Raw genomic sequence first — 25,464 nt, 5'->3', positions numbered from 1 at the left:
TTTTCAGAGGGTCAGTGTCCCCTCAGGGGCCTTAATCATGTTAGAAACTTAGGGAAGAAATTTCTGAAAGATAAGTTCTTAATTCAAACCAGATCCCAGTCCAAGGTAGAAGGGTTTTTAAAGAAATTTCCTTTTTTATATCACTGGAACATTGGGTATCACAGCCAGGAATACTACCTGCCATGTTCTAGAAGAAGAGGCCTTGCATCTTTGGGTCTGCGTCCTACTATATGACGATGAATTATTATCCATTGATAGTGGATCTTTACTTAATTTTGTTTCTTCACTTTACTCCCACTAGAAAGCATACTGGTTAGGAGTTCCCTTTGTCCATCAGACCTGCCAATGCCCACTACCTCTCTAACACTTGGCACATAAGAGTCACCTGTTTGAGGTGTTGAAAAAATAGATGAATGAACTTCAAATGCTCCCCATTTCATGGTATGGAAAGCGTAGTGGTCAAGGAGCCCATGGCATAGCCCTGGACAGATCTAAGCTTGAAGTCCAAGGTCACTTCTAAGCAATTATCTGGGGCCATGCAGTCATGTACTTAGATCTAAGGCCAGCAAATTTTTTCATTCAGGGCTCGGACCACAGAAATTTTAACTTTATGGGTCATCCAGTCCCTCGCTTAGGGTTAAACTCGATTTTGTTTGCAAAAATAACTAGAGATAATACCTAAACTAGAAAGAACACCTAACTTGGAAAAGAAGACCTAAACTAGGAAGAGTGCCTGTGTTGTCTTAAGCTTTATTTTAAAAACTGGGCAGAGTACAGCCTGTAATCCTAGCACTCGTGGAAGCTGAGGCAGGATATCAGCATGAGTTTGAGGCCAGCCTGGGCTATGTAGTGAGTTCAAGAGCAGCTTGAACTACATAACAAGACCCTGCCTCAAAAACAAAACATCTCCCCACCAAAAACAGGCAGCAAGTCTAAAGCAAAATGCTGATCTAAGTCCCGGTGTAAAAAAAAGATCAAAGGAGTCAACAAATGGATGGAGACTTGGATCTTGAGTTGGTATCCTTGGTCAAGATTGCACTGTTTCATTGCACCAAGTCCATTCAATTCAAATTCCTGAGTGCTACCACATGGCATTTGTATGTACAGTATTCTATATTTCTGTGTGATAATACTAACTCACTGTGTGATAATACTAACATTAATATCATTATTCAGAGAATGAGAGCAATCAGGAATCAGACGGCCAATGTCCTAGTTCTGGCTCCACCACTTGAGGATATATTGTGACTTTGGAAAAATTAACTTCTCCCTGACTTTACTATGGTAAAGTTGCCCTCTCTGTAAAAATGGGATGACAGTAAGTGTGTCCATCTTTCATAGGGTTGGGATGAGAATTAAATGGGCCTGCACCCCCGAATCAGCTGGAAATCCCAACACCCGGACGCAGACCCAGTAAAATCACAACAATCTCTATGGATGACAAGGGAGCAACAACATTCTTGAAGTTTCACTGCGTGAATACAATGCAAAACTAAGTTTGGAAACCAGTGGGTTAGTGTGATTCCCTGGCTGGGACCCTTCTGGAATTACGGCCCCTCCTGAACCCTAAGAACCAGGGTCCCCTGACTCCAGCTGATTGCACAACCTCCTCCTTAGACTCCAGTGACACTAGGCCCCAAAGCCCCGCCCATGAAAGCTGGTACTTTTAGTCCCCGTGACGCACAGGCCGAATTCTCTCTTCCTATTGGTTCTTGGAGACGTCCCACCCCACAGCTCCACCAATCACCGCGGCCCAGTAGGTTCTTAGCGTACGGAGCGGCAGCTCGCCGGGTCAATCAGTGCAGGGTTGACGTCAGTGGTTCTCTGGTCTGAGGCTGCGCTGCTCCAAGAGTTCCCACGGTGCTGCTGTCTCCGCCGCCGGCCGCCGCAGCCGCCGCAGCCGCAGGTAACTCGGGGCCCCAGCAGTGGACCACGGCTAGTATCCACGCCCTAGGCCAGAGCAGCCGATCAGCCGCAGTTCCTGGCCGCGAAGCTTGGCTTTTCACTTTCCCGAAACCCTGTCTGAGTAATCCATCTGTTGCCCTGGGAAGGGGACTTTGGGGAAACTTGAGTCCAGGACACGCCGGCGCCCCGAGTCTTGCCAGCGTGATGGTAGCTGAGGAGGTGGGCTCTGTCTTTTTCCGCCTGCTTTGGCTGGAAAGGCGTGTAGCTCCGGAGGGGAAACTGAGGATCCAGAGGAGGCCGGATCAGTTGAGGTCACGCTGCTAGGGAGTGTCAGGCAGGATGCAGGGCTTGGTTCCGACCTTTCATCCTAGGAATTCAGGCTGTTGATGCTTTTGACACGGAGGGTTAAAACCATGAGGAAGATCTGTTAACGACAACAACAACAACAAAACCACCCAAACAAAAATACCCCAAAATTTCCTTCTGATAAATCAGGCAGATGTGGTCCAGGAAGAGTTTCGGAGCTACCCACATCAACTGGGAAAGTGCCAGCAGACCGGGAGTGGTTCCTTGTCCCCGTAGGGTTTAGGATTATGTGTCCTGGGCTGTAGCATCTGGAGGCTGGAAGAAGGCGCTCCCTGTCACGTGCTTTCTGCTCTGGGTCTGACACTGGACCTGTGACCTGCAGCGTGTGGAATTGTCCGGCTTTCTGGAGCTTTACAAGGTTTTTGCGTTGGGATTCCTTTGTGAGGAGTACAGGTGTGGATAGGGTTTGCATCCAACCCTGCCTGGTGGGAATAGAAGGGTGTGCTCAAGTTAAATTGGGGGTGGACAGAAGCTAGTGCTGGAGGAGGGAGCAGTTCACCTGGAAGCAGCCTGGCTGAGGCAGGGCGAGAGCAGTGCTTTTGGACTTGGAGTCGAGCCTAATTGAAAGAAGGATTTTCATGTGGGTGGTGGATTCTGTGAGCCATGAACATAGAGAGGGACGCGGTGAACTGTCTGGCGCTGCTGTGAGATCTCAATGTTGTCCTGAATGCCCAGGAAGCTGCTTTTAGTGTAGATCTGTATCTTAACTACCTTTCAGGATAGAAAACTGTTGGAGAGAGACCTTATTAGAGACGATTGCAATAATTCCCAGAGTTTTAAAGACCCATGAAGTGGGAGAGATTTTGAGTTGTCAAAGAAAGAGAATACAGAGTATCCAGTACCATTCAGAAAAAAATAAAAAATACACCTATGCTGTTGCTTAATGATGGGGATGTGTTGTGAGAGGTGCCATGGAGCGATTTCAGTGTTGTTCAACCATGGAGTGTATTCACAGGAACCTGGACATCGCATAGGTCACTGGATGTGCCTCTTCCTGCAACCAAAAGATGAGGTGCCCAGGAGGTGGGCTGAGGCTGCTGCTGGCATAACAGGGCCTACTGTTTTACAGTAACCTTTATACATGTATATAATTTGGAGCTTTTTCTAAACCGACGGTGTAATATAGTAGCTACACAAACCACTACCATAATGGCTTATCATTGTCAAGTGTATGTACCCTACTAAATTGTATATGCCGTACTTTTATGCATCTGGCAGAGTTTGCAACTAGTAAATTTGTTTGCTCACCACTGAGCTGCCTCCTCAACCCAAGCATTATGCTAGGACATTATAATGGCGACAATGCCATTGACAATAGACATTTCAGCCCCATTATAGTCTTGTGGAGCTGCTGTTATATGTGTGGTCCACTGTGGACCGAAACATCACTGTGCAGGGCATGGCTGTGTTCCGAAGTGAAGCTCTGTCAGGTTTTCCTACCTATGACTAACTTTTGAAGAAATGCCCAGTATTTCTTTTTAACCTCAGAAGTTGCTGGTAGATCATAATTTGAACCCCAGTTGATTAAAGGGAAGTTCTCCTATGTATGGAGGGTGTTGAAATATGAATGCTTGAATAAACATGTAACTCAGATTTTCCTGTAATCCAGGAAGTGAATGTTTAAACCATGATTAGAACACTTTTTATCAGAGTAGGAGTTATAAAGTTTGATTCTGTCAAGCAATAATAGATATACAGAAAATGAGGGATGCGTGTGTATCTTAGGATAGAATGGCCTCTTAGCAAAATGTATGTATTTTAAGACCTTGTGGTTCCACTTGTAGAAAATACCTTTGACATTTGTATGCAGAGAGAGGGAGAGTAAGATTTTTATTGCAGCACTGTCTGTAACAGTTTAAAAAAACAAACAAACTGGAAACAGCCTGAAAGTTCACTGGCATGGGAATGTATCCAGAGTAGATAGGGATCTATTTAAAGTGAGTGATCAATCACCCGGAGATGCTCGTTTAGGATAGCAGTTACCTTGCAGAATGCGGGGCATGGGATTGTATGGAAGGAAAAATTTTCCTGTAGTGTTTTATCTGTTTTATGTGTAAAAAAGACCTAACAAATTTACAAAATACTAACAGTCAATAGGCTGGTTCTCTAGGTAACAGACCTTGGATGTTTTGTGTTATTTTTGTACATTTGTATAGTTTAATGTCTACCCCTAAATTTCTTCAAATAAAAATTTTCCTGTAAAGTAAAAGTTTAACCTAAAAATGAGCATGCAGGTATAAAAATTATGTTAAGTTGGTTTGGAAAAAGACTACAAACTGCATTGTTACCAGGTTTCAAAAATAGTAATTTGAATAAAAGAAAATTTGCATTGGAAATAAGCATTGAAAATGAAATGTGGAGAAGTTGTTAACCATGGGCCAGGATTGCTAGATACGTGAAACCTTCTAACCATTTTAATAGATTTAAATAAATATTGTTTGTGTTTGTTTTTGAGGTAGGAGAGAAGAAATAACAATAGGTAGAAAGCGATGAGGAATTTTCATTTAAAAATTATAATTTTGATTGCGAGTGGTGGTGAACCCCTATAATTCCTGCACTTGGGAGGCCTAGGCAGGAGAATTGCTGCAAGTTCAAGACCAGCCTAGACTACATAGTGAGTTAAAGGGCAGCCTGAACTATATAGCAAGTCTCAAAAAAAAAAAAAATGGTGATTTTGATAAATTGCAGCTCTAAGACATAAAGTTACCCAAGATTACCACGTTGTTTTCACCTCTAGGCTTTTTTTTTTTCCTTTCCAGTCTCCTCACTTCTAAATTTCTAGGAGTCTTAAAGATACTATAAATCATAAATTTGCCCTGTGTTTGTCTTTGCAAGCTATAAATCCTTAAATTTCAGGCTTCCACTCTTAAAGAAATAGCACGTTCAGGTACCAGCCATATCCCCAATAGAACACATATGAATGGTTTGCATTTTAACCTCATTGACATAGCCTCGTTTTCTGTCACTTAAGGAAGTAGACTCTAGGTAAATTAATGATAAATAACTCAAGAAACAGATGTCCCTGGTCATCTGTCTGAGGCTCCTCTAAAACCACAAAACGCCCAGCCCCAGACTACAGCGTATCTCATCCTTGAACTCCCCTCCCTTTTCTTACTATGTGGTTCTTGGGTTCTACATAATAAATCTTTTTGTGCCTCTCACGGGCACAGCCTGAACCACTTTTCTGAAGAGAAAGAGAGTCAATAACCTACATGGGGCGGGTTGAAGTCCCCATTCCTTTATAGGGGGACTATCCCAGGCCCTGCCTGGTGACATTTTGAAATATATTAATCGCTTGTATTTTTCGTAATATTAGAAGATAATTTTAAAAAATAAAATAAAGTCATCAATCTACACAGATATCTAGATCTAGATCTATAATCTGTTAAGAATGCTCCTTAGCTATTAATAAAGAAGCTTGGCGAGGTGTTACAGTCACTTTAGAGGAGACCACAGAAGAGTCACATGTGCAAATTTAGAAATATTGAAGTGAATGTGCAAATGGGAGTGAACACTGGGCTACGGGAAGGTTAGTTGGTGGGAATTATTTGCATGTCTATAGACAAGAATTATTTGCATTGCTGTTATTCATAGTATGCTTTTTCACCTTATGACAGAATCAGAATTAAATCGCCTAAAAAGCGTTATCTAATCTAGAATCTAGTTTACCACTGAATCACAGATTTTTCCCTGTAGCCGGGCGAGGTACTACACGCCTGTAATCCCAGTACTGGGAGGCAGAGGCTGGACTGCCATGAGTGCATGAGTTCGAAGCCAACCTCCACTACGTAGTGTGCCCAAGGTCAGCCTGAACTGGGTAGCAACACTGTCTCAAAAAGCAGAAACAACAAAAGCAACAAAAGATTTTTCCCTGTAGAAAATGATGGCTAATCTGAATAAAATGCACTTTTCATTTGAAATACTATCTAGTGTTTCGTTTTAATCCTGTTTTCTAACTGGAAAAATCAAGGTGCTAGGATTACAGGTGTGAGCTAGGAGGGCCCTGCGTGTCTTAAAGACAAATGACTGTGGGTGCTGTAATTAAAAACAAGACAAATTTTCTTCTAGCTCTGGTGGTAGGAAAGACAGACTCAGTACACAGGGTTCGCTGGGGGTTGATAGCCCACGGGCAAGGTGAGGGGGCACAGGGATTCCTTCCATTTAGAATATTCAGGGTGCTACTTCAGGGTAGTGCGTGCTGGACCCCGTGCATGGAAAGTTATTAAGAGGCACTTAACCAGGTATCAAGGGTATATGGATTCTTGTAAAATTGGGTCCAGTTGGCCAAGGCTTTGTGGGGATTAAAGGGCTCAGAGGAGCCTGACCACAATTAGTGTAGAAGACAGTTCCTGTCACCTGTCCTTGTTTCTCCTGTACGTCCTCAGTCGAAGGCCCTGTGCATGGTCAGATGCCCTCCAGATGAAGACTTTCCGGTTGGGAAGACTCCTTTGGATGTCTTTGCTCAGCTGACCACTTTGCCTGGTTTCCATGATGGGCTGTGCCTAACCCAGATCGAGCGGAGAATGGGCTTGGCAGTGTGGGGTCATGCTTGGTGGTGGTTGAGGTGTGGTCTCTGGAGGTTAAGGTCCCTCTCTCCCCACAGAGACCTGGGACCTGGTAGAAGGTTTCTTCAAAGTTAGTTCAGAGGTTTAGATAAAGGGGCCCCTTTGCTGCCTGAGAGCTCTATCTACCTGCTCAGGTGTGCAGAGTCTGTGTTGTGAGGAAGAGGGCGGTGCAGTGAGACAGGACCAGAGCTTGTGATTTAGAGAGCCCTCTAGTGCCTTGAAATAGTCAGGTGGGAAGATGGCCAGGGTGTCCTACTGTCGGGGAAGCAGTGTGACCTGGCCATTCCCTGGCCCAGTCTGAGGACTTGCAGTGTATGTGCTTATGGGAGCTCCAGACTTTGGTATCAACAACTCTTATTGTGACAAACAGGTGGTACAGTGGGACAAGTGGTCTTTACAGGCAGGTCTGTGTGTTGGTCCTGTCATCAAATGGAGTCCTGGAGGAATTCCCCCAAAGAGGAGGCTAGCTGGAGTCAGGAGCTGGGGATGCTTACGTGATTGGGGGGTTTGGAAATCTGTGAATCTGTCAGTTTAAAGGTGAAGGGCCAACTCAAAGTCTGTTGTGTTTTCAAGGATGAGTGATCTGTTTTCCTGGAAAAACATTCTTTGAAACCATTGAGTCTGTTTCTCCATCTGAGGGTCAGGTCTCTGCCCTTTGCCTTATCTACTAACCTAACTATGGATTTAGAACATCTTTAAAAGATTTGGAGTATCACAGGGGCCTAGAAAGAAAATACAGAGAAGCCAGGGAAGCAGAAATAAACCTTAGGAGGAAAGATGTGAATACAGATATGGGCAAGTTGCAGTCTTTAAAATTTTTGTTTGTGTGTGTGTGTTTGAGACAAGGTCTCGCTGTGCAGTTCAGGATGGCTTTGAATTCACTATGTAGCCCGGGCTGGTCTCGAACTTGAAACAATCCTCCTGCCTCAGCCTCCTGAGTGCTGACGTTATCAGCGTGCACCACCGTGCTCAGCTAAAATTATGACTTTCCTTGTCTCCTTTATACCTGTCTTTATTTCTTCTGTCCTACCTCGGGCCCAGCAGTGCCACTCACCAGTGAGTTTTCTCTACCTTTCTGAGCCTCAGTGTTCTCCCGTGTCTGTGAAAGATATTTGCACCCAGGGATGTGAAGATGGTGTAAATAAAGCTTTCCTGTTACCAGGCAACGCGTCCATACATGCACAAACTTGTGCAACACACTGGTATGTCACTTAGTGTGTCACTTAGTGGAGCCTTTCTCTTCTGTCCTCCCCGTGTGTCACCTTCTCTTTGCGTGCCAGCACACCCCAAGGACAGCTTTCCATTCTTGGTACTTTTAGCACCTGCCTAACTATTTTTTTTTTTTTTTTTTGGTGTTAGATATTGAATGAGGGCCTTTCTTAGGCAAGTGCTTGTCTTAACTTAAAAAAAGTTTGAGTTCACAATATCCCACTAAAAGGAGAAACCACAGAGCCATAGCTGATTTAGCTGGACAGTCCCCTGTGGGTATCATTTACGTGGCTTCTGTGCTTTGTTCTTACAAATGGGACAGGCCCTCACCATGTTCCCCTTTTAAAAATCAGGCTGTCCACTGTGGCCTCCCTCCCTCCCTCTCCTGCCTCGGTCCCCCCATAGCTTTCAGCACCGCCTGGCCCTGCTTTGCTTTGTCATCCAGCGCCTGTGAGGACTTAGGGGCGTAGGTGTGTGTGTGGGTAGATAACAGGGTGAGTTTCAGGGGCAGCAGATAATGACACCTGTGTCATTGGGCCCTAGAGGGCACAAATAAAAACAGCCTCAGGAGCTGATGCAGCAAGGATCTTGTACTTTTTTCATCAAATTTGCATTTTAATAAAACAAGAATAATAGGATGTTACAGGATTATTTGTGCCTTAGATGCTTTCTTTGACTTTGTTGGGAGTCACGTGTTCTTCAGGAAGTTGCTGTCTGAGGTTGGCTGCTTTGAACACTGGTTGCTGCTTACAAGGTACAGTCAGAAATGACACTGTTTAAATTTTTAAAAAATCACTACGGTGAAAGTAACATTGCTGTTAATCCTCAAAATACTCTTCAACACACTTTTTTTTTTTGAGACAGAGTCTCATAGTTCAGGCTGGTCTTGAATTTGCTGTGTAGCCCAGGTTGGCCTTGGACCCGCAGTGATCCTTCTGCGTCAGCCTTCTGAGTGCTGGGATTACAAGCGTGCACCACCACACTCAGCTCCTCTTGGACACACCATGCCATCATTCTTGCCTCTCTGTTTCCTTCTCTTTCTTTCTTTCTTTCTTTCTTTCTTTCTTTCTTTCTTTCTTTCTTTCTTTCTTTCTCTCTCTCTCTCTTTTTTTTTTGGTCTTTTTGAGACAGGGTCCCCAAAACAGAGACTTGAACTGGCAACGACCCTCCTGATTCAGCCTCCGAGTGCTGGGATTACAGGAGTGTGCCACTGTGCCAGGATTGCTGAAGCAGCTCTCGAAGTCTTTTTGTTGTCCAAGAGCTGAGTCCTGACGTTTGGAGGAACTGACCTTCGCTGGCCTCTTGGGTCTCTTGTGCCTTTCATGAAAGCATTTAGTCAAGGCCCATACGTGGCCGGGCAGAAGTACAGATTTTATTGCAAAGAATTTATTATAAAGTAGATACAGAGAGATCACAGATCCAAGTGGGAAAGGCAATCCGTGCCACAAAGGCAGCTGCCCCGACTTAGAGTCTGGAAATCATGCACACAAGAGTTACCCCTGGGGTTCAGGGAACTAGGGAAATTATGATGCTTATTGGCATTTTTCTTAACACTCACTTTGAAATTGACAAATGTCTTCTAATCCTTTTCAGATGATCAGTGTTCTCTCGGGGGCATTAGTCAGGTCAGAAACTTAGGAAAGGCATTGCAAAAGAAGTGCTTAATTTAAACCAGGTCCCAGGCCAGGGCGGCAGGGTCTTTGAAGGAGTTTCTTTTCCTGTGTCATTGGGCCCTCACTATGGCAACCAGAAATGCTGTGTGAATGTTCTAGAAGTAGAAGGCCTGTGTCTCTGGGTGTGAGACCTAATATGTGATGATAATGTGTTAAACGTTGAGGTCTCCTGTGTTCTTTGTGACTCTCCTGTTGTCCCTCAGGCCTGATCATGTCTGCTTGCCTAACACTTTCCTGAGTGTGTCTTTCATTGTGCTGTTGTGTGTGCCTTGATGTCCTGAGTCAATTCAAAATGTTAACCTTTTGTGGTGATTTGGAGGTGCTGGCTCTGATGAATAAGATGATGAGGGCCCACTGTCGTGTTTTTATAAGGCTGCCTTTCCCCCGATGGCGCTCAGCATCGGCACGCCTGCAGTTCTTACCAGGTCTTGTAAAGACAGGAAAGAGGACTTCCAGACCTGCGTCAGAGGCAGCAAGAGTGAGGGGCAAGTATGTCCAAATCACAGGGAGAATTTTGAAACAGACTGGTGACAGCGCATCTTTACTGCAATACACTGTTTAATTCACACATTCAGGGTATTTTTTGATCACCCCTGGTACATCTCTTTCATGTCTCATCTCCACCCAGGTCCCAATGCTTTCCCTGAAATAGTGTCAGTGCATGTGTTTGCAGAGTGGCATTTTCTGTTCAGTGACATGCAGACCCATAAAACTACCGTTTGGGTGTTGGATTACTCCTATCACGTTATAGTATAGTTAGAGGATTCAAGGTGAGATTGCCTTGCTGTCTGCTGTAGTGTTGGCTCATTCAGGCTGTTAAACGGGTGGTGTCCAGTCCTGTAGGCTGCCCATTGATTTGGGTTGTTGTCCCTCTGTATCCCTGGGAATGGATGCTTGTGTCTCTTAGGTAAAAATTTGCATGGAACCAACTCAATCCTCCCATGTACTTTTAACTCATCCTTATTACCTATGATACCTGGTACAATGTAAATGCTATGTAAGAAGTTATTATGTTGCATTGTAAGAAAAACAGAATGTTCACGGCAGTAGATACAGTTTTCCCCAAGCTAGTCCACCATGTAGAACCCTTGGATACAGAGGGTTGACTGTATTTATCTGCTCCTTTTTCTCTAAATTGAGGTGGGGAAGTCACACACCAGCATTTTCTGAAGAATGAGCCTCATTGGGGCTAAGTCATATAAGTCAAACTCAGAAAACACTCATAGACACGTTGAGGAGCCTACTTACTGGTTATTTTTAAGGCAGCCTCCTGTGTGCTGCCCAGGCTGGTCTTGACCTCAGGATCCTCCTGTCTTAGTCTTAGTCGCTAGATACACTACTGTGCCCAGGTCCATAATTTTGGATGAATGCTTACTAGCCAGAAAAGCTGTCCCTGTCACATGGGCTGGGGCCTCATTCTTGTTTGTTAGGGCAGGGTCAGCAAACTGTAGCCACGGACCAAACATACCACTTGTTTTTGTAAGTTCTGAGAGATAGTCGTGTTCATTCCTTTACCAGCTGTCTCTGGGTACTTGTGAGATACAGACACCTGGCCTGCAGAGCCACAGATACTTACTGCCAGGTTTTTACAGAAGGATTTTTACCAATCCCTACTTAAAGGAAGGCTTCTGCGGAGGCCTGAATGCAGCCAGCAGGCTGCTGGGTGAGCTCAGAATCAGAGGGGGTTGCTGGTTTGCCCACCTCGTAGTCCCTGTCGCATCTCCCTGTGGGCCACCGGAGAGCTCTAGGGACACACATTGTTTTCCTTCTTGGCTCTCTCTTGCCTGCTTCTTCATGCACTTGCCTAGTTACCCCCTGCATTGGCTATCTCCCCTCCCTGGTGAGTGCTGGTCAGACTGAGGGACCATGGCACATTAGCAGGTCAGCAGGGGAACTCACTGTCCACTGACCTCGCCTGTTAGGTGAATACTAAATCTTTTCCAACCAAATCTGAGAGCATCCTACTTAGTTCACCCACCCACTGGTCTTGCAGTGGAGCTTTAAGAAACTTAAATTTGACCGAGCATGGAGCTGGATACCCTGGGAAACCACAGCAAGGAGATCACAAGTTTAAGCCCAGTCCGGGCCACTTAGCCAAACACTGTCTCAAAATAAAAAAAAGGGGAGTGGAGGGTTTGGGATATAGCTCAGTGGGAAGACCCTGGGTTGAATCCCCAGCATTGCAAAGAGAAGAAAGAAAAAAAAAAGCAAGAAAGAAAGCAAAAGGCAGCTGAATTTAATTCAGATTGAAACCTCCCACAGTGAAGGGTGGCGCAGTGCATTGGCTGGATGCCAGGCTTAGGGCCAAGGTGGACCCGAGCCCAAGGGGTGACTACGGAGCTCTCTGCATCAAAGTGCGGTCTGAGGAGGCAGCATCCGTGTCACAGGGAACTCAGTCTCGGGCCCACTCCGGGGTCTGCAGGATCTGAATCTTCATCCTAACCGGATCTGCAGGGGAGCTGGGAGCACTTTGGAGAAGCCCTGGTGTAAGGTGCGTTTAGGTCTTTAAGCCTTCACAGTGCTGTTGGGGCTAGGCACAGAGTGCTGGGCTCTGAGCTCGAGGTGATCATCCTTCGCTGGCTGCAGGCTCCGTGGAGGCAGAGGCATTGTCCCTGTATCTGTTCATCAGTTCCCAGCACCTAGTTGTCTGGCAGGGCTGGTGTTCAGGGAACCTTGGCTGTGAGGTGGCGAGTGAGCCGGCCTGCTTGCCGAGCCGGCTGGAGGCCTGGAGGCAGAGGTCTCAAAGCATGTTCTTCCTCTTATCACAGAGCCGCAGCCCTGCCTGTGTTTTTTTCTCCAGAAGGAGTTCCTTTGGAGCAGCACAGTCAGCACACAGGGCAGGGAGGATCCTGTACCCATGCGAGGTGTCTAGGGTCAGCCTGTTTCTGCCTTTGTGCTTAAAAATGTGCATTTAAAGTGTTAGCATTGGCTGGACGTGGTGGCCTGCTACCTATAGTGCAGCTGCTTGGAAGGCTGAGGCAGGAAGATCACTCGAGCTGAGAAGTTTGAGACCTATCGCAAAAAAGAAACGAAGTTTAGGCATTAAAGTATAAAATCGAGCACATAGGTTTTTAAGATTAAAGTCTTGAGGTGCAGAGCCACAGAGCAGAAAGCGCTGGGCCAGGAATTCCTGGGACCTGGCTCCGGTCTCTGGCCAAGGTTGGCTCTACATGGGTAAAGGGTCACTGGCTTTCGAACATCTGTCCCCTTTCCTGTGAAGCAAGGCAATGCTGTTTGCCCTGCCTGTTGCATCAAACATGTGTACAAGTTCTGTGTTAGTCAAAGCCTTGAATTATCCGCTCACATATACGCTTAAATTGCCCATCGGTATTAGTATTGAACACGTATTGAATGTTTGCAGACTGTATAAGTAATATCCATTGATTGTAATAAATAGAGGCATATATGACGATCACCCTTAATCCCATTCACCACTATTACATTTTCATTCAGTAACTACTATTAAATTTTGTTTGCTTTTCACATTTTTTGGGCATAGTTTGTATTACCAGTATTTTATTTCTTATAAACAATTCGTAGTACATGGTAAAGTTTTGCCAGTGCAGTGAATTATGTTGATGAATTTTATCTGCTGTATTTTGGGGTTGTGATAAAAATTTTCAAAGGAGCTAAAAGCACGTTTTGGACGAAACTTCCATTTGCAGAATAGTTAGGGAGACAGGGACAGAGACAGCCTCTGTGTCCACATAGGAGAGGGGATGGCACAGGGGACACACAATTCTTCTTGGTGTTTGTGGTTTCCCTCTGCATAAATCCTGCATTTTTGGTGCATTTATTGTGATGGTTATTTTGAGGACAACAGTGTTCCCTGTTCGTGTTTTTTCTTTGACTCTGCCATGTGCTTCTCCGGTCTGCAGTTGGACTCCAAGGTACAGAATGCTGTGGAAGGTTGCTGCACTGCTGAGCCTGGTCCTGGGCTCCGGCGCTCTGCCCACCAGTGTAGATGATGACCCGGAGGATGGCGGCAAGCACTGGGTGGTGATTGTCGCAGGCTCCAATGGCTGGTATAATTACAGGCACCAGGTAAGAAGATGACTGTTTTGTCTTTATGACACTGGCATCTGTGGACAATCCTGGATGTGGTCAGTAGAAAGGACCTTTTGTGAAACAATTTACACATCTGTTAGGTGGGCAAGAATGTGGAGAAATTGGACCCCTCGAATGTCATGAGGGGTTTATTAAACCATGTAGTCATTTTGAGAAACAGTTGGCAGTTCCCCTAATGTTCCTATGGGGTTACCTTAGTCTAATAGAAGGTTTCTCAACTTGGGCACTCTTGACACCCAGGCCAGGTGACTGTGTTGCTGGGGCTGTTGAGCACTGTGGGATGTCTGTAGCATCCTTGGTCTCTGCCCCTTAGATATCAGTGGCATCGCCCAGCCACTTGTAACAACCCCAAATGCCTCCAGATATTGCTCAGTGACGTGGGGGCAAGAATCACACAGGTTGTACCCCCTGGTCTAACATCTTCGTTTGATAGATAAGGAGACAGGCCTAGTGAGAGGAGGTGACCTGCCCAAGGCCACAGAATGAGCAAAGGCAGACTGGCTTATGTGCCCCAGACCCCTCTGCCCTCCACAATTTGGCTGGGCTGCTTTCCTCATCCCTGTGCCCCTATTTACCTGTTGGAGGACCTGCCAGACTGGTCAGCCTCCAAATGGGCCGTGAGGCAGCGAGTCCACTCTAGGAACATACCTCCGAGGAGTGAAAACACATCCACACAAATGCTTCACAACTGCTGACATGAGTGGTACTCCTAACAGCGAAGAGGAGGCAGTGTCCCTGCGGTGGGGCTGCCACGGTTAGGTCCAGCTCTGAGTCCTTCTTTGCCGATGGTTGGATGGAGGCTGGGTCCTGGGAAATTTTCTAGTAGCTACACTTTAAAAACTAAAATCACAGGCTGAATTAATATCTTACTTAAACGAGTATGTCCCAGCCGTTCTGCAATCACTGCGAAGATTGATCATGAGATACCTTGCATTCTTTTTGCCTAAGTCATGAGAATCCAGCATGTGTTGTGCTTTTATCTCGGATCAGACTAGCCGCACTTCCGGTGCCATGGCCTGTGGCCCCAAGTTGGATGGCGCAGGGACAGAGCCTGTGTCCTTGGCCACCTATCCTATGGGGTGCTGCCTGTTACCTTGATCTGGGGCAAGTCCAGTTTCCCACAGGGCATTTGTTTTTATACCCGTTTCATATCTGTTAAAGGCAGAGGCGGCTGATTTAGCTGACTTTGTGACTCCTTCCTTGAGTGGTTGCTGTGTGTCAGCCAAACAGGAACTTTAGCTTGATTACAAAATTGTTATCGTGGCAAAATAATCCCTGTCCTCTTAATACTTAACCACCATTGTCTTTGGCTCAGTCTCCCTGTCCCCCCCCCCCCCCAACCACCAAGGAGAGAAGTTGTGAGTCTACTGAACAAGGCCCCGTGGTTTTTCTTCAACCTACTGTGAACTAATATATTGGTTAAACATTGTTCAGTAGGACTTAGCCAGTTACCTTGACCTCTCAGAAACTTTTTTTTTTAGTGTTTATTAAATGAGAAAGGAGGGAAGCGAGACAAAAATAGTGGCCACAGACCAAACTCTTTATCCTCAAATAGGAGAGGATGGTGGCACTGGGGTCAAGTGGAGGGGAATTGTGCACTGCATCGTCCTCCGCAGCCCAGGTCCCTGTCGGCCCGTGTCTGTTCCCAGCCAGCCACTGACATATGCTTCCTCGGCACCAGAGATGGCACCCAAAGAGCATTTGTCAGACCTCTCCCCCTAGGACCTGATGTGTCACTGGAGGTCTCCCTCTTCCTTGGGTTAATGCAACACTCCCGAAGGTGTCCTTTGTGCAGGGAGTGTTGACACGCTGGGCGCCCTCGTGGTCATTGCCGAGCACTTTCCTCTGCTTTATGGTGGTTGTTTTAGACTTGTGCTGTCTTGACCACCTTAGATTTTTGTTTTCCACTTTGCACAGATAGCAGAGGGGACTGGCCTTTGGTGTGCTGGTGGAACATTCGGCTCCAAGTACCTGAGGGCAAGTCCATGGCCAGTGGGACTGTGCTGGGGACCCTGCTGAGCATCCCCAGAGAGGCGCTGTGCCTAGTACTAGGACTGGGGTTGGGGGGGCCATAGGCAGACCTGGAGATGGTCTAGGGCGAGGATAGGCCAGGGCCAGGAAAAAGGCATGGGCGTGCAGGAGGGGAGGTGTGATTCCAGAACGTACCAAGAAGAGCTGAGCAGCCGGAAGTGGCCTCTCTTGGTCCTCTCCAGCAGGCATGTACAAGCTTGAGGTGCTGACCTCCTGCTGCCTCTGCCTGAGCATGTAGCATGTGCTATCTCAATGCTTACACATTTCAGGAGGACGGGTCCTGCCTGGTGTGCATCTACTGAAGATGGGAAGCTGACGGGCAGAGAGGCCGAGTGACTTGGCTTTGGTCACATAGCTAGTCAGGGGTGGAACTGCCGTTTGAACCCAGGCAGTGTGGTTCCACAATTCATGCTTTAAAAATAGTTCCTTTTCTCATTTATTAAAAACAACACATTCAAGTTTTTTTTTTAAATGGAAAACAGAAAAAAATAATTGAGAGAAAGAAAAGTGCTTATTTATACTGCTCAGGTCAGGCCCTGAGTTTGCAAGGGGATCGAGGGGTGTGGGTGGGGATGGGAGTTGTGAGAACCAATCGGAGGCCGGTAGCCCCAGGGGGCAGGTGTAGATGTACTTGAGAGAGGTGAATCCCTACATAGTGCCTGCAGGCCATGTCTGGGTCCAGGGCAAGGGTTGGAGCACAGAGGGCTTCATAGAGGAGTGGCTTGAGGATGCTAGAGGCAGAGACAGGGAGGAGCATGGGCTGGGAGCACCAAAGTCACAGTGAAGAAGTGGCCATGGCTACAGAAATCCTCAGGGGCTTAAAGACCAAGGAATGTGGAGACTTCCGGGTTGGTCAGTTAAGCACTTGAGCCCCATTGTCTCAAACCAGGTCCTTCCCAGTTTTCTGTCCCACCATCATTCTGTTGATGTGTCTTCAGATAAGCCCTCCACATGGTCCAAAAGTCGCTGCAGCAGCTTGGATGTCACATCGTAACACACAAAACCCTAAGGAGGCCAGCAGTGCATTTTAATGCTTTGCTGTTGTTCAGATCATAAATCTTTTTCTAGGACTTTACCCCCTGTCTGCCAGGCCAGAATTGCGTCACATGTTGCCACTGTTGAAATCAGCCATGACTCAAGGAAGCTCCTGACTCAGATAGAAAGGAAGAAGATGACAAGAGGGCATGCCAGGATAGCAAGGGCTGTAGTTCGAGGGAACCTGGCCTGCGGTGGGGGAAGGAGGCTGGGAAGTTGGAGAGTGGACATAGTGAGGTGTGCCATGGCCAGCGGACTGGCTAACGCGTGTCCCTTGACAGAACCGATCACTTAGGACTGAGCAGAGAAGTCTGCGCTGGCCCCCGCATCACACGGGCTCCGCTCTGTGCAGCCCCTGCCTGGTTGCCACCCTTGTACTCCAAGCATCCAAGCATGGCTGCTGCTGTCTGGCTCTATGTAACGTGCACTTTCCCCTGAGAGGCCAACCAATAAATATTGGAGGCTTCAGGGGTGATTCTGGACAGAGGCTGGCAGACAGTGGTGAGGGAGTGGACAGGCCGAGCTGACTGTGTGGTCCTCCGACAAGCTGTGCTGTGTGCTGTCAGACTCCGTAGGGCATGGTGTGCAGGGCTGAGGGGGTGCTGAGCCTAGCTCGGATGGGCAAGGGGCCTTTAGCAGGCAGCACAGGGCCTGGAAAGAAACTGCTTTTGACCACACAGACCTTAGGCACCCTGCTGCTCTCTGCCTACCTGATGTGTTAGTGGGGACATCTCAGCTCTTGCTCTGGGGTGGGAGGGGGCTTAGCGAGGACCCTGCAAAATCCCAGCTCCAGGTGTGGCCTCTTTACGTGGGTGGTCCAGAGAGAGAGACAGGAGTTGTGCAGACCTGGCTGGGAAAGGGCCCCTCCCTGTGATTGGGATGTGCCTGCTGTGTGTGGCCTGGGACCCCCTAGTCCAGTATGCAGTTGTCCCCACCGGGGACGGGGAGGGCAGCAGCTGCATCGGGGGTCATGGGATGCCTTATGTGGAACTCCTAACACCAGCCCTGAAAGCCTCTGAGTCATGGCAGTCTCTGCCCTGCATTCCAGCCTTGCTCAATACTCAGGCATCTCCTCCTGTGGTCTTTCTGCCTTTCTTCTTCTTTTTATTTTTAATACAGAACGCTTCATGCCTTTGCATGTCATCCTTGCACAGGGCTCATGGTAGTCTTTGCTGTAAGCTCCAGTTTTAGTATACTCAGCAGCACAGGCTCTCCACTTACAGGGAAAATTGCACAGAGGTCTGAGGCGTCCCCAGGAGGTACCTCGGATGGCTGTTAGTAACACTTCCCAAGTGTGAGCAGGCTGGACCCTGCCTCCTCCACCTACTTGGCTCCCACAAAGAAGTGTGTGAGTGAACAGGGCAGCTGAGCCCCCCCGAGAGACCTGGGCAGAGCCGCAGGCAGACCTCAGTGTGTGAGGAAGGGGCACAGGCATGTCAGGCGGGCAGACCTGGTTTGCGCTTGCTGCCCTCTTTAAAATGGGGATAAAGATACTGAGGGCTCCCAATGGGGCACAGACTGTCGGAGGGCACCAGTGTAGCGGCCCATAGTACCTGGCTTGTTTCTCATTTTCTTAATGGTGTCTTTGATGCAGTAAAGCATACATAAGGCCCAATCCTCATTCCCTTAAAGAGAAAGAAGGAAGGAAGGAAGGCAAGAAAGAAATCACATCGTCTAGTTCCGCGGTAGCCCTTCTAGCTTACACAGCAGAGTGAATCAGCTAATGACACAACTCAGACCACATCTTGGTCATTAAATGATGCCCGCCTCTATAGAAAATACTTAGTCACTATTTAAAAATGGTCTCATTTTAGACTGTCAGTCCCTCGTCCTCTCCAGGGGCCTCTGTAGCTCTGTGATTGCCCTGTCGTCCTTCCTGAAGGCCTGTCAAGGCATGGAGGCAGATTGTAAGCTACCCGCTCCCTAAACTGCCCTTTCCCATCTGTAAAGTGGAGTGGTGAGCTCCCCCAAACCCCAAGCCACTGTGAGAGGAAAAGCAGTCACACAGGGGAAGCTCTAGCCCAGGGCTGGATGTGGGGAGGGCAGCACCTGTCAGCAGCTCTGGCCGGCTGGGCCCTGGACCTTTCCGTTCAGCGTTCAGGCCCTGCATGCTGAGCACCGTGACCCAAAGCCCTAGCTGGACGTCTGCAGGAGAAGCCAGCGCAGTGTTGACGGAGCTCATTCATGGCACCAGGTGCTGTTTGGGGTGTGATGTGCGGTGGCCAAGCCTTTCCTGGGCAGCTTTTTGTTTACTCACGCTCAACCTGGAAAGACGGAATCAGTGGCAAAGAGAAACCTAGACGTGGCATTGCCTCTTCTGCCCTCAAGTGATTTCCATTTCTTGAAGAGCAGTGCAGGTCAACTGTAATAAGCAAGCAGCACACCTTGGCCACGTGTGGGCGGGGAGTCGTATCTCGGAAGTTGTCCTTAATATTGTCTTTTTTTTTTTCATTCCAGTTTTTGAGCTGAATTTTTTAGGGATGGAGATACAATGTTTCTCTCTAGTCCAGACTAGGCTGGAATTTGCCACATAGCCCAGGGTGGCCCCAAACTCCAGTCCTCCTCCCTCAGCCTCCTGTCTGCTGGGATTACAGATGTGTGCCACCACACCTGGCCTGAGGTTAAGTTTTGAGTTTTCACTTCGTTCTCTGGTGACAATAGCAGATCCAAAGTTACTCAGACCAGAAAAGAATCCTGGGTGGTGTGAAATTAGCTGCTTAGTTTTTTTTTTTCTTTAACAATCTTTTTCTTGTTATTATGTATTTGTGTATTTCTTTCTATTTTGAGACAAGGTCTTGCTATATAGTCCAGGCTGGATCTTCCTGCTTAAGTCTCCCAAGTGCTGAAAATTTCAGAGATGTGCTCCATTGTCCAGCAGAGGCTGACCTTTTTACTTGTCTGTTGAGACAGGGTCTCACTGTGTAGTTCAGGCTGGCGTTGAACTCACTGTGTGGCCAAGGCTGGCCTTGAACACACAAGAATCCTCCTGCCTCAGCTTCGAAGCTGCTAACATTTTAACCTGTTGGCTCATCATCATTCTTAATTGTGCTATTTTTTGAGGCTTAAATCCAGAACTCCCCTCTGGGCCTCCTCCCTGCGGCGCCCAAAACCTCACTAAACCCTTCCTCCTAGGCTGACGCGTGCCACGCCTACCAGATCATTCACCGGAATGGGATCCCGGATGAGCAGATCGTCGTGATGATGTATGATGACATTGCCAACTCTGACCAGTAAGTAAAGAGTGCTGTCAACTTGGCAGCAAAGTACAACATTAAAAATAAAACATGGCACCCAGAGCAATGGCCGAGCGAGATGCGAGGCATTGAGAATGCCCAGATACAGCTTTGAACACAACTCAGGGATACCCTGGCAGGCTCCCGGCTGTGGTCCCCAGAAGGATGCTGCCCTTAAGCCTTTACTGAGAGCCCATCCCTACCTCTCCCGAGGGATCCGCTCTGAGCCTTCAGCCCTACACCCTGGTGTTTAAATCTTATTTTTCTGTGCTGTTTCCTGAGATTTCTTGGCTAAAGCTTGCCCCAGGGACTGTGTGGTGTCAGGTCACCTCTGCTTTCACCCCCTGACCCCTATCGTGCATTTCTAGAGCTCTGCCCCTCCCCATCCTGCCTAGACTTCCTGGGTTTTGGAGCCCTGGGATGCCCAGGCTGCTAAAGCCGCTGGCACACTGATGTCCCTGCAGGTGATGATGGTAAATGTCTTCGGCAAACAGTTATTTACTGTTTTTTCACACGATGAGGACATACTTTGAAGAAAGATTTCAGAGACTGTTGCAGTTTGTATTTCAGCTGTGTCCTTTAATTTGCAGAAACCCCACTCCAGGTGTTGTGATCAACAGGCCTGGCGGCTCAGATGTGTATGCGGGAGTCCTGAAGGATTACACCGGAGATGTGAGCACATTCTGGGGGTGGAGCTGGCAGGTTGTGTTTTCCTGTCGGTGAAGGTTTTTCTTTCCTTCTTGTATTTCTAGAATCAGATCCTTGACAGACTGACTTCTAGTCGGTGTTTCAAGATTAGTGCTTCTGAAATATTTTAGTTAGTTTGTTTCTTGCTGCTGGGATGGAACCCAGGACCTCACACATTCTAGCCAAGCATGCAATACCACTGAGTTTCCTCCCTAGCTCTAATTTTTTGGTGGGGACAAGGTCCCCTGTGTTCCCTAAACTGGTGTCAAATCCTTGGGATCAGGTGATCTTCCTGCCTCAACCTTCTGAGCAATTGGGGCTGCAAGTGTGTCCACCAGGCCCTGATCAATTATGGGAATTTTGAAAGAAAAGGGAAAAAGGAGAGTGTTCCAAATAAATTGCAGTCCAGTGATATTTACTTGCTAATCGTTGCATGTTTTATGCCTGATATTTCCTTCAATAGTAATCTGATTTTTTGCTATTAATCTTATTATAGATTATCTATGATTAGCTTTCTCAGCTCCAGAACCAGGACATAGTAGCTCAAGATTTTCCTAAAGATGAATTGTGTTAGTTATTATTCTTTGTTTTGTTTTGTTTTCTTTGTTTTTGAGACAGGACCTTGCTATGTAGTTCAGGCTGGTCTTGAACTTACAATGTAGCCCCAGCTGGCCTTCAATTCAAAGCAATCCTCCTGCCGCAGCCTCTTGAGTGCTGGGATTGTAGGTGTATGCCATCATATCTGGCCCACTTTTTTAAAAAAAATTTGAATATAATCAAATTTAACATTAGCATGTGTAATATAGTTGGCCCTATTTTAATGAGATTGTTACTATGTAGTTAATACGAGGAAAGGTTTGGACTCAGAAGTAAAATTTTTAATTATGTTTTTTCCTTTTTTTTTTGTATTGCTTTTAATGATCAAATATCAATTTTGCAAACTTCAATATGAGAGCAGTGAGTACCCTTGGGACGAGGCCTCTCAGGCAGCAGGCCGGACGCCTGTCCACCTCCCTCTGTAGCTCCTGGGTGTCCCTCCGCCCATTTTCCCTACTGTTGCACTTTGCCATTTTCCACCAAGATCTGTAGCGATCAGGAGGCGTGGCAGGCGTGCGGAGTCAGCACGCACCACATTCAGCGTGGCACCCACACAGGTGGCACGCACGGGCCCGGGAGTGCTGGCCTTTCCCGTGTCCTTGGACGTGTGTGGCACATGGCCTGGGCTCAGGCGGACTGACAGCGGCCTCTGATTCTGCCTCATTTCCGTGCAGGATGTGACCCCAGAAAACTTCCTTGCAGTGCTGAAAGGTGACGCAGAAGCAGTGAAGGGCAAAGGATCCGGAAAAGTCCTGAAGAGGTAAGGTCGGGGCTGGGAAGCCCGGCATGGTTTAAACCATTTCCTTCTTCCTGTTCACCCAGAGAAGTCCCTAAGGGGGTTTTGCTGCCTGGGGATGAGGCTCTGTGGCTTCTCTTGACATTTCTGTGCTGAATTAACCCTATCATGTCAGGTCCTTCACTTTTTTTTTCTTTTCTTTTTTGAGCACAGCACTAGGGGTCGGACTCAGAGATTTTGCACGGAACTACATGTCAAACCCCTTTTCTATTTTCTAATTTTGAGACAGTTTCACGTTAAGTTGTCCAGAATGGGTTTGAACCTGGGATTCTCCTGCTTTGGCCTCCCTGGGTCATCCCAGATGACAGGCGTGTGTCACACCTGGCTTTCCCTCGCTATTCTTAAATGTTTCTGTCCCTTAAGCCACAGTTCTCTGTTGCCTGTGGAGCACTGTCTGCCCATGGCAAAGGAGCTCACTGACATTCACACTGGGGAAAATCAACCCCAGGGTTTGCCCATCTGGTTGTGGGCCAGAGATTCTCAGCAGTTCCTGTTACTTTAGGTAGCATTTTCATGAGAAGCCGAAAGTGTTGGGTAGTATTTTCTTACAGGCCAAAAGGGAAGGAGGCCTGGGCATGAGCTGAGCTTCTGTGAGTCAGAGGGGAGGGTCCCCAGAGGAGAGGAACAGGGCAGGGCTCTGGGCTGTGCAAATTCCAAGGCCCCCCTCACCCTGCTCTCCAGGTCCTGCGAGGCTGGTGTCAGGCTGCCAGTCAGTGGTCTCCTCCTCTCCAGCCTGTGCACAGTTTCGGGGCCCTAGGCCTGGGCTCGTGGTGCAGAATAGCACTAGGTACAGAGTGTTCCTCCTGGCTCCTGGTTGGGTAACCATAATCCTCAAACTTCTTCTTCACTTTTTGATGAGGGCAGCTTTTCAGAGAAAGGGAAATAGAAGTAGGTTCTCACTGCCACACTTCTCTCTTGGCAGCGGCCCCCGGGATCATGTGTTCGTTTATTTCACTGACCACGGAGCACCTGGAATACTGGCTTTTCCCAATGATGATGTGAGTTTTATTTTGAATCATGCACATGAATGTATGTGTATGTTTGTGTGCATGTGCGTGCGTGTGCGTATGGTGGGAACTGAACCCAGGGCTTTGCACGTGCTAGGCAAGTATTCTACTGCTGAGCTATACTCCTGGCCATATTTCTTACCATTTTGAAGACAACCTTGGAAGACACAAAGCAAAGCCTACATGCTTGGGTTAAACCATGGTGTGTGTCTTCTAATGTCCCACCATAGGTTTGCACATGTGCGCTGTGTGCAGGGGACATAGCAACTTGAAGTCTTCCCGAGGACATCTTTTACAGCTGGTGTCCCACCAGCAGGAGGTATCTCAGGCCAGGGTGAGACAACAGTAGACACAACAGAGTTCAGGTTAGAGAAGCGCATTTTCTTCCCTTAAATATGTGAATAGGACCCTTGGCTGACGTTCTGGGAATTTTACTGTTCACCATGGCTCCTTGTAAGGATTGCTGAGAAAGAATTGATGAAATGGTTCTTCTGGATGTGTTGCTCTGAGTGGTGATGTTCTTTCTTTGCAGCTGCACGTCAAGGACCTGAACAAGACCATCCGTTACATGTACAAGCACCACATGTACCAGAAGGTAATGGCAGCCAGGGGCTCCCTTGGGGGAGGAGAGTGAGGGGAGCAGCAGGAACAGAGCCCCACGCATACCCTGTGACCAGCCCTCTAGCTCACCATCTGGGTTTTTTGCAAAGGGTTCCTTCCAAGCAGCACTGACCCACGGGGTCTGGCAGTTAATGCTGTGTGTGATTCTAGGGCCCGAGCTGTTTAATCAGAATCATAGTGAGCTTGTTCACCAGTGTAACCCTCAGCCTGGGCTGGACCCAGCAGTCTGGGGGAGGGGCTGTCACAGACAGGTCTGGGAACCGCACTGGAGATGGCTCTTCCTAAGGCTGTCCCCAGTTTTGGACAGTTGGGGAGGAACACAACACCATCCATAGTATAGTTCTGCTTTGTTCCTATTGCCTCTCTCACACCCTTTTTGGAAACCTCCAAGAGAAATCGGGGAGGGTGCGAGGCCTTTGGACCCTCTCCCTGTGTGGGGTGGTGAAGTGTTTCCCTTAGCGTCACAGGGAACTGTGTCAGTGAGGAGATTGTTTTGTCCTGCGAGTGATGTCCCACACTGGACTCCTTGTCCAGTGGCTTCCATAGCACTTGGCAACAGCCCCTTTAGTCTCCCTACAGCCAAAGTGAAAGACTCCAGCGTTGGTGGCAGGAGTGTCAGGGCCCCCCAGCATCAGCGGGACCGGTGGGCCTCACCTGTCTCTTTCACCTGGCAGATGGTGTTTTACATTGAAGCCTGTGAGTCCGGCTCCATGATGAACCACCTGCCCCAGGACATCAACGGTAGGTATAGGACTGGGGTGATCAGTCGGCTTCAGATGCTGGTGACGGGAAGCGGGTGCTCCATGGAGCAAGGCCTTCCGGGGTGGCCTAGAGTGCAGACACGGCTCTGTGTTGTAGCTCTGGCTTCCTCTGCTCCTATTAGTAGCCAGGGAACAAAGACTGTGGAATGAGTTTCACTGTGCATTTCTGGGTTCTAGCAAAGTACTTTTGTCCAAAGCCACATGGGCTGTGAAACAGCATGGTCCTTTTGATGTGCTGGTCACTGACTGGCTATTTTCAGGCAAGTGACTTCAGTTGACCTCAGTTGTCCCCATCTGTAAACAGGGGGTGGAGTAAAGTAGTGCCAGAGCTGGGGTGTTACCTTTTATATGATAACGTGTCCAAAATTCAGAGTCCATAGCTTTTGGGCCTGACAGGGTAAACAGAGTAAATGGCAGTTATTCTAAAGCTTTTGTCCCACTGAGCATTTTTAAAATTAAATGAAATTTATTATTATTTTGTTTTTTTGGTGGTATTGGGGATCGGACCCATGACCCAGGGCCTCGCCCATGCTACGCAAATGTGTTACTTCTGAATTACATCCTCATCCCACATCTAAATGTTAATTTAGTATTAATTCTCTTTCTCTCTGTCTCTCTCTGGAAACAAAATTAGGCCTCTATTTGAGCTTCTGAGCCGTTACAATTTGTCAGCATTCTTCCAAAATAGCAGGATGTTTAAGCATGCACATTTACAGGGTTTTAAAAATTTATTTTATTTTAATTTTTTTGTGGTGCTGGGGGTGGAACCAAGGGGCTCTAGCACCGAGCTGCGTCCCTATCCATTGTTAGAGAAGCATCTTCATTACTTATTGCTGTGAAAAGACCATCATTGGCCTCTTCTCTTCCACATCCAATTTCAGATGCATTTTTGTGCTGGGCCACAGGGCTG

The 25,464-nt window shown here is 47.5% G+C and overlaps 1 protein-coding gene and 1 long non-coding RNA gene across 4 annotated transcripts in view; one reads left to right on the top strand and one right to left on the bottom strand.

The window, feature by feature from the left end:
* Positions 1 to 1,757: 1,757 nt before the first annotated feature.
* Positions 1,758 to 25,464, top strand: part of Lgmn (legumain) — a 29,486-nt gene continuing 5,779 nt past the window's right edge. The window contains exons 1-8 of one of the 2 annotated variants that reach the window (XM_003462651.5): positions 1,758 to 1,906; positions 13,597 to 13,762; positions 19,985 to 20,082; positions 20,676 to 20,757; positions 22,044 to 22,129; positions 23,088 to 23,163; positions 23,705 to 23,767; positions 24,468 to 24,534. In XM_003462651.5, coding sequence (XP_003462699.1) covers positions 13,616 to 13,762; positions 19,985 to 20,082; positions 20,676 to 20,757; positions 22,044 to 22,129; positions 23,088 to 23,163; positions 23,705 to 23,767; positions 24,468 to 24,534 — 619 coding nt within the window. In that variant the 5' untranslated portion in view covers positions 1,758 to 1,906; positions 13,597 to 13,615. Of the gene's footprint in view, positions 1,907 to 12,187; positions 12,210 to 13,596; positions 13,763 to 19,984; positions 20,083 to 20,675; positions 20,758 to 22,043; positions 22,130 to 23,087; positions 23,164 to 23,704; positions 23,768 to 24,467; positions 24,535 to 25,464 lie in introns of those variants that run through there. The other variant, XM_063240905.1, reaches the window with a different exon arrangement.
* On the bottom strand, positions 11,934 to 14,923 carry LOC134474164 (uncharacterized). 2 transcript variants are annotated; one of them, XR_010044813.1, is made up of 3 exons: positions 14,714 to 14,923; positions 14,435 to 14,626; positions 11,934 to 13,836 (listed from the first exon to the last, which is right to left on the bottom strand). It is a non-coding gene; the product is annotated as an uncharacterized LOC134474164 (long non-coding RNA). The 2 variants fall into 2 exon arrangements; XR_010044812.1 differs by having other exon boundaries at positions 14,435 to 14,923.

The sequence above is a fragment of the Cavia porcellus genome, unplaced genomic scaffold (genome assembly GCF_034190915.1).
Source record: "Cavia porcellus strain 051 isolate PalLab524CR breed Dunkin Hartley unplaced genomic scaffold, mCavPor4.1 scaffold_31, whole genome shotgun sequence".
Classification (NCBI taxonomy): Eukaryota; Metazoa; Chordata; class Mammalia; order Rodentia; family Caviidae; genus Cavia; species Cavia porcellus.
The sequence above is the reverse complement of the archived record's forward strand: the minus strand, read 5'-3'. Positions and strand labels throughout refer to the sequence as shown.